Source organism: Pleurodeles waltl, chromosome 6, assembly GCF_031143425.1.
Source record: "Pleurodeles waltl isolate 20211129_DDA chromosome 6, aPleWal1.hap1.20221129, whole genome shotgun sequence".
In the NCBI taxonomy this organism is placed as follows: Eukaryota; Metazoa; Chordata; class Amphibia; order Caudata; family Salamandridae; genus Pleurodeles; species Pleurodeles waltl.
Window position 1 is genome coordinate 49,396,968 of NC_090445.1, and position 19,489 is coordinate 49,416,456.

Genomic DNA, 19,489 nt, shown 5'->3' on the forward strand with positions numbered 1-19,489 from the left:
CTGTGGTTTTGTACGTTTCAAATGTGAGCCTAACCAAACATCCCTCCAACCTTTGTTTTTTAAGATAACTTTTATATTTTTTTTTATGTATAGTAATTTTTATTACTATATGATAATCCAACCACCACTGCGCATGGCCTTCGGCCTTGTGCAGGGGCGGTTGGCTGCAGGATCTGGCCTGAGGCCAACCCCCTATAAGCACCCAACCTTGCGCCGTGCACGGCGAGGGTTGGCTACAAGGCCAGGGCTGTGGCCAACCCCCCCTAACCACCCAACTCAACTCTGCGCACAGCTATCTGGCTGATGGCCTCTTCTCGCCCACAGCATGGGGAAGGATAAGCCCCAGAGGTAGCAGCAGGGGAATATTAACACAATATACCACCCACAGACTCACTTGTCAGGATCACCCAGGTTCACCAGAGCCTTCCCTGGAGCGCCATTATGAGCCTGCGCGTACTGCCCTTCTGGAGGCGATACAGGGGTCGAAGGCAGCCCTTGAGGACCAAATCTCAGTGGACTCATTTAAATTGAACCTGCTATGTGCTGATTTTCGCAAGGTGGTGGACAAGGTGGAGAGCACAGAAATCAATGTCACTTTCCTGTAAACTGAGGTGCATCAGCTGAAACAGCTGGTCTCCCAGCTGACGGTCGTCTCCAGCGCCTTGGAACACTGGATGGAGGATGCAGAGGGACGATCGTGGTGGAACATTGTGCATCTGTTGGGCTCCCCAGAGACGGTGGAGGGCTAGTCAGCGGAGCAATTCCTGCAGTATTGGGTACGCCACTCATTAAGCCCCAAAGACTTGCCTGACTTCTTTGTAATAGAAAAGGCACGTACACTGAAGTACACGGATAGAGAGACAATCTTGAGAGCTGCCAGGGAGACAACCATTAAGCAGTTTGAGAATCGTAACATCACAATTTACTCTGACTCTACCCATAAAGTCCGGGAGTGGTGCAAATCTTTCCTGGAGATGAAGAGGTTGCAGACCATGGACCTCAAGTACTTGCTCCTCTACCCGGCCAGACTGTCATAGTAACAGGCAAGTCGCATATCTTTGAATATCTTGAGGAAGTTTGGTCGTGGTTGGACATGTCAAACAGGCTCCCACTGCGTCCCCCAAGTGATGCAGTCCACTTCCACACCTGTGGTGGGCGGCACTGACACGAGTACTTCCGGTTGATGGGCACCAGACACATTGTGGTCCTTGATGATGGCAACATGGATGCTACCACGTCTGAGACCCATCAGGTGCCAGAAATGCTGTTGGATGGGACCTAACCTAATGGCGAGGCATCAGACACTCCTCAATGTAGTGACGTTGTGCCTCCTTAAAGGATCTTTGCTGTATTAATGCCTGCAGAGGGGACTCCTTGCTGGCTTCTCTCCTCCACAGGGGAGGGTGGTCTTGATGGGTGCTGTTGAATGGGGGTTGGCTGCGGTAGAGTGTGTGCTATTTGTGCCGTTGTGAAGTCCTGTGTGTTGTTCCATTCCTGCCATTGAAGGGGGAACAGTTTTTGCCTGCGCATAAACCACCCTCTCCTGGGGCTTAGGGCACTGCAAATGGGGAAGAGGATCGATTTACAGCAGTCTTGTTCCATGCGGGTTGTTTTCTTTATCCTTATACATGCATAGTGGTTTGTATATGCCGCATTAGTGCAGGAGGAGGGGTTTTCCTATGTTGAGTCGCTCTTGGGGAGTTGGTTTGCAATGGTGTATGTCCTGACATCGATTTGTTTGGGCTTAAATGATGCTGTGGTTAAGTCTTACTTGTTCGGGTGGTGGTGGGGGAGTATACATTGGTTGTATGTTTTACTTAGTTGTCTTTTGGGTTTGTTGTAACCTTGTCACGGGGAGCTGTGTTTCGCTGTCCAGGCACACTTTAAGCAATGATGTGTAAGCTCAGAAAATATAGACTAATTTCCTGGAAAGTACGTGGGTTGGGCTCTCAAATGAAATGCTAAAGGGTTCTCTCCTTCCATAGTAAACACCATCAGTATTGCCTGCTCACAAGAGACTCATCTTTCAGATGCTGAGGCTACGAAGTTACCCAAAAACGTCAGGAATCAAGTCTGCTATGCTAATTATTTGACCTTCTCACAAGAGTCAAAATCTTTTTCACACCAGGAGTCCCTTTTGCCCTCTTGTACTTGAAGGCCGCTATAGAGGGTTGTTACTTGCTGCTACAGGGCAGACTTGATATGGTGGATGTCGTCATTTTCAATAGGTATGACCGAACGTTGACGAAGGGAGCTTTTACCTGAAACTGTGAGATATCCTCTCGCCGGCGCTGGACTCTGTGTGGGTGACAGGCACCCCCTACCTCATAATACTAAGCCTAGGATGATATCCTTACCTTAGGAGGTCACTGCTCACTTGGACCTCTGCAACTTCTGGAAGGCTCCTCATCCCATCTTGAGGGAATATACTTGCTACTCCCTGACACAATACCCATAGTAGACTAGATTGAATTTTGCTGTCTGCATCACTGGGTCCTGGGGTCCTCGGAGTGGCACACTTGTCTGATCACACCCCTGTCCCCTGCAAGATCGAATGGGGACACTGTGCTCGGTCACCTTTAACATGGAGGCTCCCTTCTCAGATCCTGCAGGACGTAGAGGGGAGGGACAGGCTTGCAGATTTCTTTGTGATTAATTGGTTCTCAACACGTTGTTGGTCCACTAAATGGGAGACAATGAAGGCAGTGATCAGAGGGCATTGTGTTGGTCTCACTTACGGGGTTAGGTGTACTCTGCAAGCCAAACTCACTCAGGAGGATAAGTTGGTCAGTGTGAAGCGGCTCCCTCTGGGTAATGAGGGGGGACGGCAGGGGGAGTTGCAGGTTAAACAGCAGGTTGCTAATGTGTGGGATAGGTTGGAGATATACACCTTAAAATCATATCGCCAGATTCTCCATAGGCAGGGCTCTAGCCCGCTGTTGGCCTGGATCTTTAGGCAGGAGGTTCCCCAATGCCCCATACCCACTTCAGGGGCAGGAAGGTTACACACAGAGGGGATATAGTTCTCAAGTCTCATCTGGAGGAGGTGTAATGTAACCCACACCCGCCTGACCTGTAGCACATAGCAAACGCAGCAGGAGGAAGCCTCTGGATGCAGATCTTATCTTGGAAGAGATCTGGACAGCACTTGGGCAATTACTCAAGGGCAAAACACCAGGCAGTGATGATTTCTCCATCGAATTTAAGCAGACTTTTACCACCATTCTTACTCAAAACTTACTGAAGGTGTACATTGAGGCCAAGGACTCTTGTGTGTTTCTTCTGTCCATGTTAAAAGGATGCATCTTTATGATGCTGAAGCCTCGTTTGGATGGCTCAGACCTGTCTGTCTATAGACCTCTCACGATGATCAGTACAGATAGAAGAGTGATTTTCAAGGCACTATCCTTTCGGTTACGCCCAGTGATCCCACAGTAAATTCACAAGGATCAGGGTGGATTCATACCCGGTTGCAGAACCACCATGAATTTATAGAGGCTAATGCAGATCCTGCATGAGGTGGATGATAGAGATGAGAAACTGGCTGTTGTCTCCATTGACATTGCCAAGGCCTTCAACATGATCAACTGGCGGGTGCTAGAGCCGATGAGGTTTGGTGCACATTTTTTACCTTTGGTGCGTCTCTTGTACACGATCCCATGGCTAGAGTGAGTGGGTAAGCTATGCTCTAATTCATGGTTAGTTGGCAGGGACACAGGTCAGTGTTGTCCTTTGTCGCCGTTCTTCTTTGCTATTGCCTTGGAACTGCTGGGCATTCATATCCGACAAGATATGTCTAAGTGGAGTATCAGGGTAGGGAGCATTAATCACTTGGTTTTCTTATATGCTCGGCCCGACTATCCCTTCCCTTCCTGCTGAGCCACCTGGATGCTTTTGGAGAGCTCTCTGGTCTTAAGATTAAACACAAAACAATTGCTGGTGTTTCCTTCGAGGACGCTGGTTGCCTGTGACCCAGTTCATTTTTTAAATTGCCTAGCCGTTGGGAGACTGATAAGTTCCTATACTTGGGGGTTATGGTGGCCCATAAGACACAAACGCCTACCATATAATATTGGGATAGTTACTGCTAGCCTCCGGTCATCTGTACAGTTTTGGAATTTCCTCATCCTTTCCCTCATGGATTGGGTAAACGTCTTAAAGATGGTGTTTTGCCATGATGTCTGTACTCTATGCAACACTCATTTGACACTTTCCCTCATGCGGAGTTTAGAGACTGCAGACCTTACTCACCTCACTGATTTACACAGGGTGGAGGGCCCAAATGGGGGTAAGTGGTTCGTAATGTGGAGCAGTATTACTTGGCACCTCTGATCCAGCATGCTGTGCATTAGCTTATGAAGACGGAGGGTAACTGGGAGGAATCCCTTTTACAGGACATGACAAGGGCAGCCTCTTCCTCAGCTATTGATGGCAGGGGGACAGAATGCTGCTTAGGTACCTGACCTTATTAAGCATACAGCTTCCGTATGGAAACATACAGTCAAGGTGGTTCTTCAGAGGGTTCCATCTGCATGGGAATTCGTTTTCTGGGACTCACCAGCATTCCGTGAGCTTGTGGAGTCTGTGGATGTGTCTGCCCTGGGGGAGGGTGGCTGTGAGACTCTGGGGGACTTATTCCCCAGTGAAGAGTTTATATCGTTTGAAGCAGCACAAAGCAGTTTTCACCTAGGGCCACAGCAGATTCTGCGACATTCTCTTGTTATAGCAATAGTCAGGGATATCTTCCCTGTGGCTTTGTGATGTTGCTAAACATTTTGAGACTTGCTGGAATTGGGTGGGAGCCCTCACTTAGTCTCTCTCCTATACACAGCCTTAACATCTGGTTGGCCACGCACTCCATTCCCTGCCTGTGCGGCATGGGATGATGACCCAGGGATACATAGTGAGGATGTGCAGTGAAGTCCATATGGAGCTATGCCAGATTTAATACATTTTCATTTCCTACACTGCACATAAGTGACACTAGTGTTCTTACATAAAATGGACCTTAGTAGGTTGGGTATAGTTGTCCCAGATGCCAGGCCCAGTGGCTTTTTTACATTTGGCATGGGCTAACCACACTGTGCACAAGTTCTGGATGAGTGTGGTGGCTCGGGTGAAGGTGGTGGTGCGGATTCCCTTTCCTGTGGCCCCTACTGTTTGCCTGCTGAGTGACATCTGTAGGAAGAAAGGCCAGAAAATGGTGCATAAGTTCTTGCATTTGTTGCAGCTACTGGCTAAACTCTGGTTGGTGATCACTTTAATGGGTGAGACGTGTCCCACTGTGGAGCGCTGCGTGGCAGATGTGACTGAATGGGCAGTGGCAGAGAAAGTGCAGCTGAAGGAAGTGCAGACTTGATAAGGTAGGGGTGTAATTCTTGGGCATCTTCATAGACCCCATGGACTCCAGACAACACAAGGACTCTGCAGCTACAGTTATTGGCTAATTGCATTAGTGGGTAGGGCCTCACCCCGTTGAATGTCCAGAGGTCGACTGGGCTCCTCATTCTGTGATCATGACAGAGATCGATTTGGGTATAAGGCTGCGATTTAGATTTGCCTATGTTATACCAGCTAATATGCCTGTTTCTTTTATTCAATAAAGAATGTCTTTAAAAAAACGTTTTTCATGTCCTGGTAGCAGAAAAACAATCCAAATCGTTTTTCACTTCTGCAAGGCCTACCTCTCCCCCATAGGAGGACAGGAGCTATCTTATTACATTTTATAAGTATAATTTCCAAATGGGAACAGGTAAACAGTTCATGTGAAGTGTCTCTGGAACTGTAATGAAAAACCCTGACTTATGGTGGAGTCGAATTTTAAGTTACGATTTTGAAAATTACATTTATTTATTTATTTAGAAAATTTACATTTTTTTGGCTTAACCATTTGGTGCCTGCTGTCTGTCTCGGAGTCACATGACTGTATGTAGTTGCCAGTTAGACTTTGTATATTTCTCCTAGATAGTCACACACAATAGGAACCTTAGGTGTGTCTGGGTGGGCCATGACTGTCCTGAATAGACTTTGTCCTGCCTCCAGAAAAAGGGCTGCACACCCCCCATCCCCCATCCCCCATGTAGTTAGTCTGGAGCCAGGGAGGCAGGGCACCCGTACACTTCAAAGGCATACCCCTAGAAGTTTCTTTTCACGAGAGAGAAAGATATATATTTAACACAATATCTCCGCATTTAGCCTAATCACCAACAGGGCGGCCTCAGCACTGTGGGGACGGAGCACCCTCGCTGAACATCCAAACCAACTTCTCGGATAAAAGAAGTACGCCGTTTGCCTAAATTTGCAGTAAAGTGAGGCACTTTATTCACCAAATTCAAACAGCAGTAACAAGCGTTCTTTCCTTTCCTGACGCGTTTCGGCTATCAACATAAGCCTTAATCATAGGTGCTTAGTTAGTCCGATTTTAAAATGACCACGTGATGAAACAGACCACCCTTATATCCTGTGGCCTTAAAGTCACAAGGTCTTTTTGCAGTCTCTTTAAAACGCATTTCATCCTTAAGTGCAATCATTTAACTGTGCCTGAGCAGGTGTCATATTATTTTATTTCAAAGTGCACTGCAAATATATATAACTTCGTGCCATTGCCAAATGTTCAAAATGCAGAATCTTTTTATATCCATTTCAGAAGTGCACTGCCGTCAGCAGCCTTCAACCAGTCACGGGGGTCTGGGTGAAGGCTGCTGACTAGAAGGAATTTAAAACCCAGGAAATACAAGGCAGTGAAAAGTAACATGCAGGAAAATGGCTCAAACTTTCTGTAAACCATAGCATTCATTGACAAAGTGTTTGGGTAGATGCATTTTGTCTAGAGCTAATCCCTTGCTCAGACCATGGCCAACATGGACGTGAAGTCCATGTCGAAGCCGTGTAGGGCACGAGATTCCTCTACAGACAAACATTGCATTAAACCTCATAGTAGATGAGGCCCTTTTAAAGGCAAAACTCCCTGTAGGCAAGGCCATTGCATAGATAAACAGCTCTGCAGATGTTCCCATTACAATTATTAGCCTACTCTCAGTAGACTAGAAAGGCCACCCTGTATAACAGAGACTACTCTAGAGTCAAGGATAATCCATGTTGAGACTCTTTATAGACAAGGGTAGACCGTAGACAGGGCCTCTATGAAGATGAACCTAGTTCTTGGACAGGGCGTCTCTGTAGATGAGCACGGACTGTAGATGTGCTCCCTTATAGAAAATGGAGCAAACTAAGCTCTCGCATAGACAAAGAACTTGCATGCAATCTTCCCAGAGAGAGGGCAACAGCAATTTGTGGTGGCAAACTAATGTCTTCTTAAAGACAGATATTGAGCGGTTCAAAGGCAACTAGGACGATATTACCCCAGAACAGTCACTGCCTGCATTCCTTCAGCGCGCCTGTTGATATCAGAAACACGAGCATTGTTTTATGGCGACATGAAGGCCATCGAAACTTTCTCGGGTAAAGAGGAGCTGCACGGCAAACAACTAGAGATTGAACACTCTGTCCCTAAAAAACAAAGGTAACCCTTATTTTTCTAATTCGCGTGAGCGTGCTTTTGGTTGGCAATAAAGTGGCAAACGTGAGACTGCTTCATACGTTGTTAACTGTTTAATCACAGCTGTTTCTAATCAATTCAATCCTTTTTAAAGTTCTATGTGTTCTGCGCTGCAATTTGTTTTGTATTTAAACACGCAACAAGCGTCTCAATTCTGGCAGTTAATATATTAAATTGTTTTTGGAAGGGAAGGTGTTACGATTAAAACTGAGCCAGTGGCAGACTTCGGCGTACATATTTTATTTCACAACTCTTTCTGTAGATTTGTCTGGCTCCGGCGTGTTTTGTGAGGTATTGTGTGTGTGTTTTTTTTTTTTCAATAAATAGTGTCAGTTTATTTTCCGCCCGTTGATTGGTGCATATTTGCCATTGATTACATAGTTAGCTTCCGTTGAAGGTAGTTAGAATAATCAATTGAAATCTCTGTGCAATATACGTTACTTAGCTCATTTGATCCATGAACGGCGAGCCTTCTGTTTTCTCTTGGCAGTTGTATCCTGTTTGCATAGGCCACTGTTTAGGTTTTTTTTTGGGGGGGGAGGGGGGTTTCAGTCACGTGACATCATGTCTTCTGTTTGCATATCTTTACAGATTCAGATTTTTCTTACCTGGTTACTTTTTATTGTAGTTCTATTCGTCTCAAGACTGCCATACAACAGGGGGCGTGTGTGTGTGTATTTGTATATATATGTATGTATATAGATATATATTAAGTACAGTATAGTTGAGTAAATGAAGGATATACTCCCAATTAACACTTCTGGATTTCTTTCCTCCTCCACCCCTCCATTACTCCAGTCAATCTAACTAACAAACTCTCATATCCGCGGCTCAAATTAACTCATAATAATACTAAAACTGTACTCATTATTAAACGATACTAATCCATCACTAATTCTTGTTGGGTTCCAGAGTAGCGTGCTACTCATCAAAAAGCGCTTCGACGCCTCGTCGGGGTAGTAAGCGCTATATAAATACGATTACAATACAATACAATACATGCCAATATACGCTTGTTAAGGCAGCAGCAGAGGGTTTTCAAGCCAGCCAGACTAAGATCACCACAGAGATTATCTTAACCCTTTAGATAATTCGCTTTTTTAATGCCTCAACACAGAAATATCATCTCTTCCTATTCTCGCAGTGTTTTTGCGAGGAAAAAACCCACTAGAGAGAAAGAAGCAGAAAATTGCACGACTTAGAAAAAAGTTACAAAGCTATCTGTCTCTGTATCTCTGTGTATATATATATATATATATATATGCTACCTGCATCTCCCTCCATCTCGGCATCACACAGTCTCTGCAACTCCGTCTCACTGTATCTCCCTGTCTGTCTCTGTATCTCTCGTCATCTTGCTCTCTGTATCTTGCCCTGTCTCTCTCCATCTATCTTTGTCTCCATTTTTCTGTCTCCCTCTATATCTCTTTATCTCTCTCTGCATGTCTGTCTCTCTCTCTTTGTATCTCTTGCTCTCCGTATCTCGCTCTGTCTTTCCAGCTATCTCTATATTTCTTTCTGTTTATCTCTATCTTTCTCTCTGTATCTCTCTAGATATATATCTGCATCTGTCTCTGCACCTGTCTTAATGACTGTCTCTCTAGCTCATCTATATTTCTATCTCTTTATCTCCATCTCCCTTGGGGGGGGGGGGGGGTAGGTGTGTGTGTGGTGGGGGTAGGTGTGTGTGTGTGTGTGTGTGTGTGTGTGTGTGTGTGTGTGTGTGTGTGTGTGTGTGTCCATCTCTCACTATATAGCTCCTTCTCTCTCTCCGACTCTGCCTCTCTGTATCTTGCTCCATCTCTACCTCATTTCCTTCCACCTCTTAATATTTATTCTCTCTCTCTCTCTCTCTCTCTCTCTTTGCAGATACCGCCACCCACCCCCCCACACACACACACTTTCTGCCCCTATTAGAACTGCTAGATGATAGTTTTTGGCCGATAGTGCACTGGGACCTGCTAACAAGGCCCCAGCGCCAGTGCTCTTTACCCTAAAAAGGGCACTGCGGTGTAGTAAACCAAATTGGCAAGGACTTTACCACCCCTGTAAGTCCCTAGTAAATGGTGCCAGTGGTATCCAAGGTAGAGATGGAAAAAGGGTAACCAGAGCTGCAGCACTGATGGTGCCCCCTGTATGACCCAAGTACAAGCAAAGCCTACAGAGCTGCCATGTCAGTCTGTACAAGCAGCTTGTCTGCCCGACTTAGACTCTGCCCACACCAAGTGTAGGCAGAGTCCATTCACTGCCATAGCACAGGTCAGTCACCCCTAAGGTAGGCCTCCTATAGCCCAGGAGGCAGGGTGCACTGTGTTACGAGTGTGGACATATATGCCCGAGCATATATGCTCCTGTGGTAGCATTCAGAACCCACTGCCATCCTGCTGGTCGTGCTAACACTTCCCCTAGGACGGAGACAAAGGACCTGGGCAGGACGTAGGTGACTCGTCCACCCTCCCAGGATGGCTAGTGTTTACAGTGATCAAGGTGGTGAACTTCAAAGGCCATTGCTTCCACAATTGGCACACCTTTGGCTCACAGCTACGTCCCTTGTAAAAGGTACCAGTGTTACTAAGCGCCCTGTGGCCAGAGAGGATCTCTAAGGGCTGCAGCATGTATTGTGCCTCCCAAAGGGAGCCCTCACCAAACCCATGCAAACTGCCATTGCAGATTGTGTGTATTGGTGGGGAGAAAAATGTAGAGTCAACATGGCATCCCTCTTTGGATGCCATGCCTACACACCACTGCCTGTGGCATAGGTAAGTCACCCCTCTAGCAGCCCTTACAGCCCTAAGGCAGGGTGCACTATATCCAGGGCCACTGGAATTATATGAGGTATGAGAGGGTCAAATTATGTGTCAGGTTTTCGTAAATTATGCGGCATAACGCAGCAAGCACACTTTGTAATAATATTACTTCCTTATTTCAACATTTTAAAACTTGATAACACTATCTGAGCATTGGTTACAACACGTTAGTACCATTTTAATACCCCAACATAGGAAAATGTAACAAAAAGGTGACCAGTCCAGTTTTGCAAAGGGCCTTTCACTGCGCTGCAACACGTGTCGCTGCACTTTTAGTAACTTTTTGGGGGTTAAAATCTGCAGATTATGCAGTAGATGATAGATTATGTGGCAAATCTGTAATCATGTGAAAACGCCGCAGTTGCACAATCGCATAATTCCAGTGGCCCTGACTATACCACAGGTGAGGGCAAAACTGAATGAACAGTATGCCCATACAGTGTCTAAGTCAATTCTAAGACCCTGTAAGTGCAGTGTAGCCATATTGGGTACATGGGCTGGGAGTTTGTCATTACGAACTCCACTGCTCCATGATGGCTTCACAGCTCAATAAACTCACAATGATGCCAGTGTTGGATTTACTGTAAAATGCACCCAGAGGGCATCTTAGAGATGCCCCCAGAAATTCATCCAACTCTCTAGTGTGTGGATGACTGGTCTATGCCAGCCTGCCACTACCAGACGAGTTTCTGACCCCATGGGGTGAGAGCCTTTGTGCTCTCAGGAGTCAGGGACAAAGCCTGCTCTGGGTGGAGGTGCTTCACATCTGCGTCCTGCAGGAACAGCAACACTTGGCGGTGATCCTCAAATGCTCCTGCCTGTTTTGCTGCCTAGGGGCACTCCTGCTAATGGAGATGCCCGCTCCCCCTGTCCCAAGCCCAACTTTTGGCAGCAGGCCCAGCTGGAAAATTAGTAAACACCAGGAGGAGTGTCCAACCCAGCTGGGACCACCCGTAGGGTGTCCAGAGCTGAGGTGCACCCCTCCTGGCAGAATCCTCCATCTTGTTTTTGAAGAAGATAGCCAGTAGGATAAGGAATGCGTGCTCCTCCCCAATGGAAGTGGGTACAAGAAGAGTGTAGGCCTCTGTAACTCCCCTATCTCTAGTATTTGGAGGCACCTCTGAACCTTGCTCTTCAGATTCCTGGTGACCTGATAGAAGAAGGACTCCAGCAGAAAAGACTCCAGATGACAACTGACTTGGCCCCAGCCCTACGGCCTGTCTGCAGCTTCAAGACTTTAGCTAAAAAAACCTGCAGAGGACAGCAGCCCTGTCCACAAAGAAACCTCCAAGAAGGATTCTAGACTCTCGCGTATCCGCAAATGTTGCCCACTCTGCACTCAGCCCAAGTCCAGGTGGTCCACTGTTCTAGAGAAGGTCCCCAGGCGATTCCAACCTCGAGTCCACCCTGGGTTGAACATGATGAAGCCTGCAGCCTAAATCCAGAGGACTCCACCCCTCCCTCCTGACCGCAACTGGCTCTGGTGAAGATTTCTCTATGCCTGAAGGTACCCCTGCACCTGCAGCCCCCTGGCCTTGGGGAACCAAACCGATGGTCCAGCAATGTCCAGTGGGCTCTCTACCTACCTGTCCAGCTGTTAGTCTGCTTCAGCTGACTCCCTGGACCAAGCCTGCCACTTCTTTGTGACACCCCGGTGTACCCCCATTGATAAGCATTGGGCACTCAATGCTTTGTTCACACCCGGCCACCCCTGTACTGATGAGGGTGTGTGTTTGGTGCTGACCTGTGCCCCCTCCGGCCTCAGCGCTGAGCTAAATCCCTCAGGTCTGTGCCCTGAAGTCGCAGGTACTTACCTTCAGGCTTTTTCTTTCCGAGTGCCCTTTGTCTTCATTGGTTTCCTTTGAGCACCTGACATCAAACTTTGACCTCAGCACCCAGCTAGCCCTGTGTCACTGGTGGTGCATCCTTGGTGACTTCTTGAGCTGTGCCCTGTTAACACCCTAAACCCAGAAGACTGGGATCGTAAGTTGAGTACTTACCTGCAAACTGTGTTGATACGTTTCCTCCCCTAGGGCTGCATTGCTTTCTATGAAAATTACACTGTCTACTTTTGATATTGAAAAGTATTACTTACCTGAAAATTGTTTTATCTACAAATCCTAAACAAAGTGCATTTGATACCTGAAAGTGATACATTCTTGAAACTGTACTTACTTGCAACAAAGATCCTTTTGGTTCTAGAAATAAAGTAACAAAGTATGTTTTTATAAGTATATCATTGAGTGTGTGCCTCATTTCTTGACTGTGTGTGTACAACAAACGCTTAGCAGTACCCTCTGATAAGCCTAACTGCTCATCCACACTACCACAAAAAGAGAGCATTAGTATTATCTACTTAAGTCTATGTAAAGCCTCTGGCAATCCAGTGGACTATACCTCATTTTGATATAATATATACAGAGACAGCTTCCTACACTAGGGCCCAAACATTAACTCCACGTGGGTTCCCCCGAACTCACCTCTCAGAGTCCATCTGCATGTTGTGCTTTTCCCGCACTGCCTTCTATGGCACTGTGAGATATCCTAAAGTGCATTTATTTTTCAACTTTTCTAAAACTCACAACTCTGGCTGTATTTAAAATGCTAAGTTTGTTTTGGTGTTTAAATTAAGATAAAAATCTGCTTTATTTTTCTAAATCAGTGTCAGATTAATATTTTTTAAATACTCTACACATGTTCCTCTAAGTAGCCTGATTGCTCTTTGCCATACTACCATGACTGAGCTAAGGCTTACTGGTTTGAACCAGCGGTCCACTTCTGGGTAATGTGCTAGTATTACATGATAAGACTCTCCACTCTTACCACATAATACTGCCACCTTGCTACAATCTCTCTCTCTGTATCTCTCTATCTATCTGTACCTCTGTAGCTCTGTCTCTCTGTACATCTCTGTATCTGTCTCCCTCTGTCACGCTCTCTCTGCATCCGCCTTGCTCACTGTATCTCTAGATAGATATATAGCATTGTAGAGGCTGGCAAAGTAATCTAACACTGCAATTTCTTGGCTAATTTGATACACCTAGTTTTTCCACTTTGATGTACCACAAATACCTATCAAACTCTCTTTCCAAGTTTCCATAATGGCCTAAGTGCACATGTAGGAAGCTGGCCTGGTGTGTGGTGGACACCTATGTTGTTGGCACCTTATACCAGGTCCAGGCAACCCCTGTTAGTAAAGTGTAGGCAGTGTATAGGAAGTCAGGGCTCTCCAGAGGTAGCTGTGGATGAGTAGCCAAGACTTATCTAGGAGACATGCAAACCATATGTAATACCTCTATAGTCACACAGCAACGTATCACACAAGAAAGAAATGCAATGTTACAAAATTAAAGGTACTTCATTATAGTAACACGACACTAGAATACTTATATATATATATATATATACACACATACATACATATACACACACATACATACACCATAGTAATCAGATTAGCATAAAAACAATAAGCATTGGCAAATAGTGAGGGCCCTAAGGGAGAGCCAAACCATTACTAAGAAAGTGGAATGCAGAGAGAAGTCCCCCATCCAATGATGTGGAGTAGTTAGAGGGGAGGTGGAAGAAATAGGGGCCCCAAGAGGTTAGTACCTGAGTGACCCCCAGTGACAAAAAGAAAGCAGAGGTAAGTATCTGGTCTTCCCAAGGACTAAGAGGAGGAATCAGAAAAAGGATTGTGCAAGACCCAGACCAGACTGGAAGAAACCAAATGTGGATTCTGACAGAAGAGGACCCACAAAAGAAGGGGATAGAGTCCAGTTAGAGATGGAGTGTCCGGTCGTGGCAGGAGCCGCTACCCACCTACCTATGGATACAGAACCTGGTTGACAGGTGAAGGAGAAGACTAGCTGTGCAGCCCAGAAGCTGAAGAGAAGTCCTTGGAGTGGTGCAGATGGTGTCCCACGTTGGCTGTCAGATTGTAGTTGGTCTGTGGTTAGTGGAACCACCAACAAGCCTTGGCAAAGGCAAGAAGAGGCACAGGAGGAGTTGCAAAGCTGAAGAGGACCAGCAAGGTCCAGGGGACTCTACCCTTGGAGGGGAGTCCAGGCTGAGCTTCAGTAGTCAGAAGAGCCAGCAGAAACAGTCGCAGCCCCTACAGGCAACCCACTGGCAGCAGGCCCAGTCAGCAGACCTGAAGAGGAGTCCCACATCGGTGGAGCAGCACAGAGGAAACTATGTTTGGCAAGATGAAGTGCTGGAGCCCGAGGCTATTCAGAGCCTGAAGATTCCTTGGAGCAGGAGAAATGCACCCTTTCAACACAGGTCAATACACCAGGTCACTGTAAGCTACCCCTGTGGGACAGAGACCTGCACCCCTGCATGAGCAGAGGTACCCCTACGAACCTCAACTCCATTGTACTGGACTTCGTAAGTGCTGGGAAGCCATTTTACCTATGTACCAGCCACAGGGACTTATGTCACCCCCAGTCCCTGCTCTCGCATGAAGCTGGACACAGAAAAGGGGGTGGCCACTCCCCTGTCCATTTCCACCCACGAGTGGTGCCCAGAGCTACTCCAGGTGGCCCCTGCCTCTGCCATCTTGAATCCAAGATGTGCAGAGGCCCCTTGGAGCATCTGAGCGGCCAGGTCAGTCAGGCAGGTGACATCAGAGACCCCTCCTGATAGGTGGTTACTGTGCTCCGTGACCAAACCCCCTTTTAGGATCTCCCTTGCGGGTGGGTCCCCAGATTTGATATGCAAGACTTCACTAGGACTCTTCTACATCGTTTACTTCTGGTCACTGAAACCGCAACTGGACTCTTCGGGAACTGACAAGTCTGCAACTTCTGCGATGACTTCGCTTTGCGACTTTGTTTCTCTGGCCCCTTTCAGCAACTGCAACATTTCCCCAGCTGTGCATCCTCTAGGGTCGGCGAGATTTCAACCTGCACCAAGAAGCAATATGGAATCTCAATTGGAGTGAAGGGGTCACTCCCCTGCATCTGCAGGCACCAACTGCAATGATGTCTGGCTGTGTGGATTGGCTCTCCTCCAGAACTGCATGGATCCTGCATCACAGGTAGTGGTCTGGAGTGGTCCCCTTGGTCCTCTCTGCCTGCTCTCCAACTTGGGAGATGGTGAGGCCTTGCCTCTCCTTGCAGGACAGCACCCTTGAGCATCGCAGCACTTGCAGCTACCAAGGCTTGTTTGCTCCTTGTAATGACAATAGGTATGTTTGACCACTGACTTTGTGTTGCACCACTTTGCATATTGGCTGTTAAGTGTTCACCAGTTGCAGATTACATTCTGTATTCAGTTTAGCTGCCTATTGACTTTATTGTGGCGTTAGACATTGCAGTTGAGACATTGGAGTTGAACTGTGTTTTTCCACATGGTAAACTGTGCTTGTTTTTCATATTTATTTCTCATGGACAGTTAGTCAGTCAGCATGATAAGAATGTACATGTTTTTTTTTTTTTTTTTCAGTGCATGGAACGGTTCGGCCTTGGGAGGAGAGCCTTGAAATGTTGGCCAGTTTTCAACGTTTTTCTTCCAGCTCTGACCTACAGTAGCCAGCATGTTTGAATATTTCTCTTTCATGGGAGGGTTTTTTTTCCCCCAGAAAACCCTTTCTGTTCTTTAAAGATATAAAAAGGTGGCCCTGCTCAAGTAGTAAGGGAATTTCCAAGACCTCTGTCAGGATTAGACATCATATGCCTGACACAGACACTTGGCCCGTGAGGGTGGATATCTCTTTCTCGCAGTTGAACGGAGTCATCTTCTTGCTGGCATGAGAAAGATGAAGAGCTTGGCAGGCCCTACGGTGATGAATTTTTACTTTATTCTTTGCTTTGAAATTATGCTATAATATAATCACATATATTTGCTCTGTACATTGCAGTTGAGAATCATTTTTGATAAATTTTCCTTTCTTTGCTGTGACTTTTTAAACGTGTGCTTTCGACCTACTAATCTCCTTTTTTAGGAACCTCGTGGTGAAATAATAATAAATGTCTTCTTTGAACTGAGATTTTTGTCAGCTCGGTCATTAGTGAAAGCAAAACACTCCTTCCCCAAGAGATCTTCAGGCTCCGTGTAACCCCGGCCTACAGAAGTTCTTTCTGCAACGCAGTCTCCCGTCTGCTGCTCCAGCGACGTGGGACACTCCTCCATGTGTGCTGAGTGGGCCTCACTGCGACTCCTGTGCCTGCTGCCAGTGGGTTGCCAGTGGGAGCAGTCTCCTCTTCTCGTGACTCTCCCAGCTGCTGAGTGTCACCCCGGTCTCCCCTCCTTGGGTAGAGTCCCCTGGACCTTGCTGGTCTTCTTTAGCCTTGCAAACCTTCTTCTTAGTCTTCTTCATTTGCCAAGACTTGTTGCTGGATTTCCAGCACCACTGACGACTGCATCATGACCGCCATCGTGGGACGTCACTTGCATCCTGGAACGCCTCTTCTTCTTCAGTGGTGCACTGCTGGTCTTCTTCGTCCACCATTGCCCTGGTCCTGCAACCACAGAAGTGTGGGCAGTGGCTCTTGCCACAATCTGACACGCCAAGTCGAACTGGACTTGGCCCCCTTCATTTGCATGTCCTCATCTGTCAGGATCCATCTTTGGGTTCTTCCAGTCTACGTTGGGTCTTGCACAATCATTTTCCAAAGCCTGCCTGTTGGGTTTGGGGAAAACCAGGTACTTACCTCTCCTGGTTGCTGGGGGGCATCCTGGTATTTACCTTTTGGGGTTCCTAGTTCCTCCAGCTCCCTTCTCCCGATTCCACATCCTTGGGTGGGGGCCTTCCTTTCACATTCCACTTTCTTAGTATAGTTTGGCCCTCCCATACACCCCTCACTAGTTGCTATTGCTTTAACCAGTGCCTATTGCTTTCCATGCTCTTTACTGATTGCTAATATGTATATAATAGTGTGTTTACTTACCTCCAGTTGGGGGATTGCCTATACAGTATTCTAGTATTTGTGTTACTATAATGAAGTACCTTTATTTTTGTAATATTTTGTTGTTCTTTCATGAGTGTAAGTGCTGTGTGACTGTAGTGGTTTTGCGTAAGCTTTGCATGTCTCCTAGATAAGCCTTGGTTGCTCATCCACAGCTATCTTTAGAGAGCCTGGCTTCTAGACACTGCCTACACTTCACTAATGGGGGATACTTGGCCATGGTATAGGGTGATAACACCATAGGTGCCCAACGCCACACCAGGCCAACTTCCTACAAGTGGCACAAAGCATTTGTGTAGTTTGGCATCTATAACCTCAATCTAGCTATAAAATGTAAACTGCTATTAAAAAAACAAAAAAACAAAAAGGGAGGCTCATGTACCAGCCTGGAGAAAGGAAGTTTCCGGATAAGCAGGTTTGTGGTCTTCTGGTATTTTCGGATCTCCATCAGTGCCCGGATGCCTGGCCGATATCTTCTTCTTCGAGGAGCTGTTCGTTCAGCACCTAGAGGAAAAGAATGCAGCATAGGTCTCAATCATTACATCAGTCTATTACAGCAATTTGCTCCATTTACATTAGATAACAGCACAACACCAGCATTAAATGACTGTACCACAGCAATATCTGTAACAATATATTTTGTTCTGTCACGTAAATCAGCATGTGACTTGAAGCTCTTTAATTACTGCTTTGCGGCCTGCTGGAATTCCCATAGCGCTGAACTCTAGCTCTTCAGCAAACAATGTGTGTCAAGTGCAATGACTATGGGTTTGAGTGGAAAATGTGTGCTTGATCCCTGAACAGTAATGCAGGAGCTGCACTGAACGGGTCTGTCTACAGATCAGAAAACCAATAATGCCGGGGCTACACCTGAGCTATCAGCATCTTAAGGCATATTTCTGTCCTCATCTTGCATTAGTGGTATTGGGTTCAGCACAGATTGGAAGCTTTGCTTTATGCCTTCCCTCCAATTCTGCTGAACGCTGCCCCTTCAGACCAAGCCAAGGCCATCAACTTTTGAATTTCAACAATTTTTGGTTGGTGTTTATTGCAAATTAGTCTATCCTTGGGAGTCCCTATCACTTGAACCATACTTCCAGATGATGGTTGTTGATCTCCTATTTGTGGTTTACTGACCGAAGCCTCCTGGCTCTCTCTGGGTATGTTGTGCACTCTGGTACATGCCCCACTAGAATGTCCACTTTATTTTTGAGTGCCCACATCCACAGATGCGGTCTCCTTGGGACACTGCAAAAGATACTGTACACTTGCTTTTTTATATAGTGCATAGTTCTTATGTGGTTTAACACTGGTTTGCTTTGCACCTGCTGTATAAAATTCTTTAAAGCAGGTCTCACTGCTCTCACCTCCAGAAGACTGATGTACATTGATCTTTTTAATTTGTTCCAGTGTCCCGTCACAAGCAGACACTGAAGATGTGCTCTCCTTCCTGTAAATACGGCATCATAATTATTGTAACTCAACGGTTCAGATACCATTACTGGCAAGCCTGCAAAAAAAATTCTCATATACACCATATGAGGCTGCTTTCAATATGCTGCTTTCAATATGCTGCGTCAAATGGATTTTGTCCTCTCACTTGCGTTCTGCCTGAATCCATTGATCATTCAATTCCTCCTGCATAGGCGATAATGAAGTAGCGTGGTGCATAAAGATATGAGACAAGATCGTCTAAAGAATGCCAAGTGTTTTAATTTTCTTCCCATTTCCTGTAATGAAAATACCTTTCTTGGCAATAATTCTTGCTCTCAAGATAATCTCTTTTTCAAGCTACAACTTGGATTTTTAGGAATACTGCTAAACCTAGCTTTGCTTATGCATCTCCTTTTGTGCATAATTGTAAGATAGTGCTGATAATCATCCAGCGGTATAGATAATAATAGATCAGACATTTGTTTTGACATAGAGAGGCTACCACCGGTACCATACATTTCCGATTCAGACTTCTAATTGCAGATTCCTTACAATAGAATTTCCCCAGGCATCAGACTGGATCTAGAGATTTTTCTTCAAGCAGTATCCTTGCGTGCTGTCAGGTGCCGTCGGTCGACTCCTCATCAGTTGTTGGCACCGTGGTCGCCGTGATGACGTCTCGGTCATATATAGGCACCACCTGGTGCGCGAACATCAATTTTTTTTTCCGTGCCAGCCTACGCTCTGACCTGGAGAACTGCTATCCTTAGTCGCTTTTG

The 19,489-nt window shown here is 46.2% G+C and overlaps 1 protein-coding gene across 1 annotated transcript in view; it reads right to left on the reverse strand.

Moving 5' to 3' along the window:
- The window catches only part of CENPA (centromere protein A), a 215,198-nt gene that overhangs the window by 49,661 nt on the left and 146,048 nt on the right, over positions 1-19,489 (reverse strand). Inside the window, exon 3 of the mRNA XM_069237251.1 lies at positions 17,659-17,780. Within this exon, the coding sequence (XP_069093352.1) occupies positions 17,659-17,780 (122 nt within the window). The remainder of the gene's footprint in view (positions 1-17,658; positions 17,781-19,489) is intronic.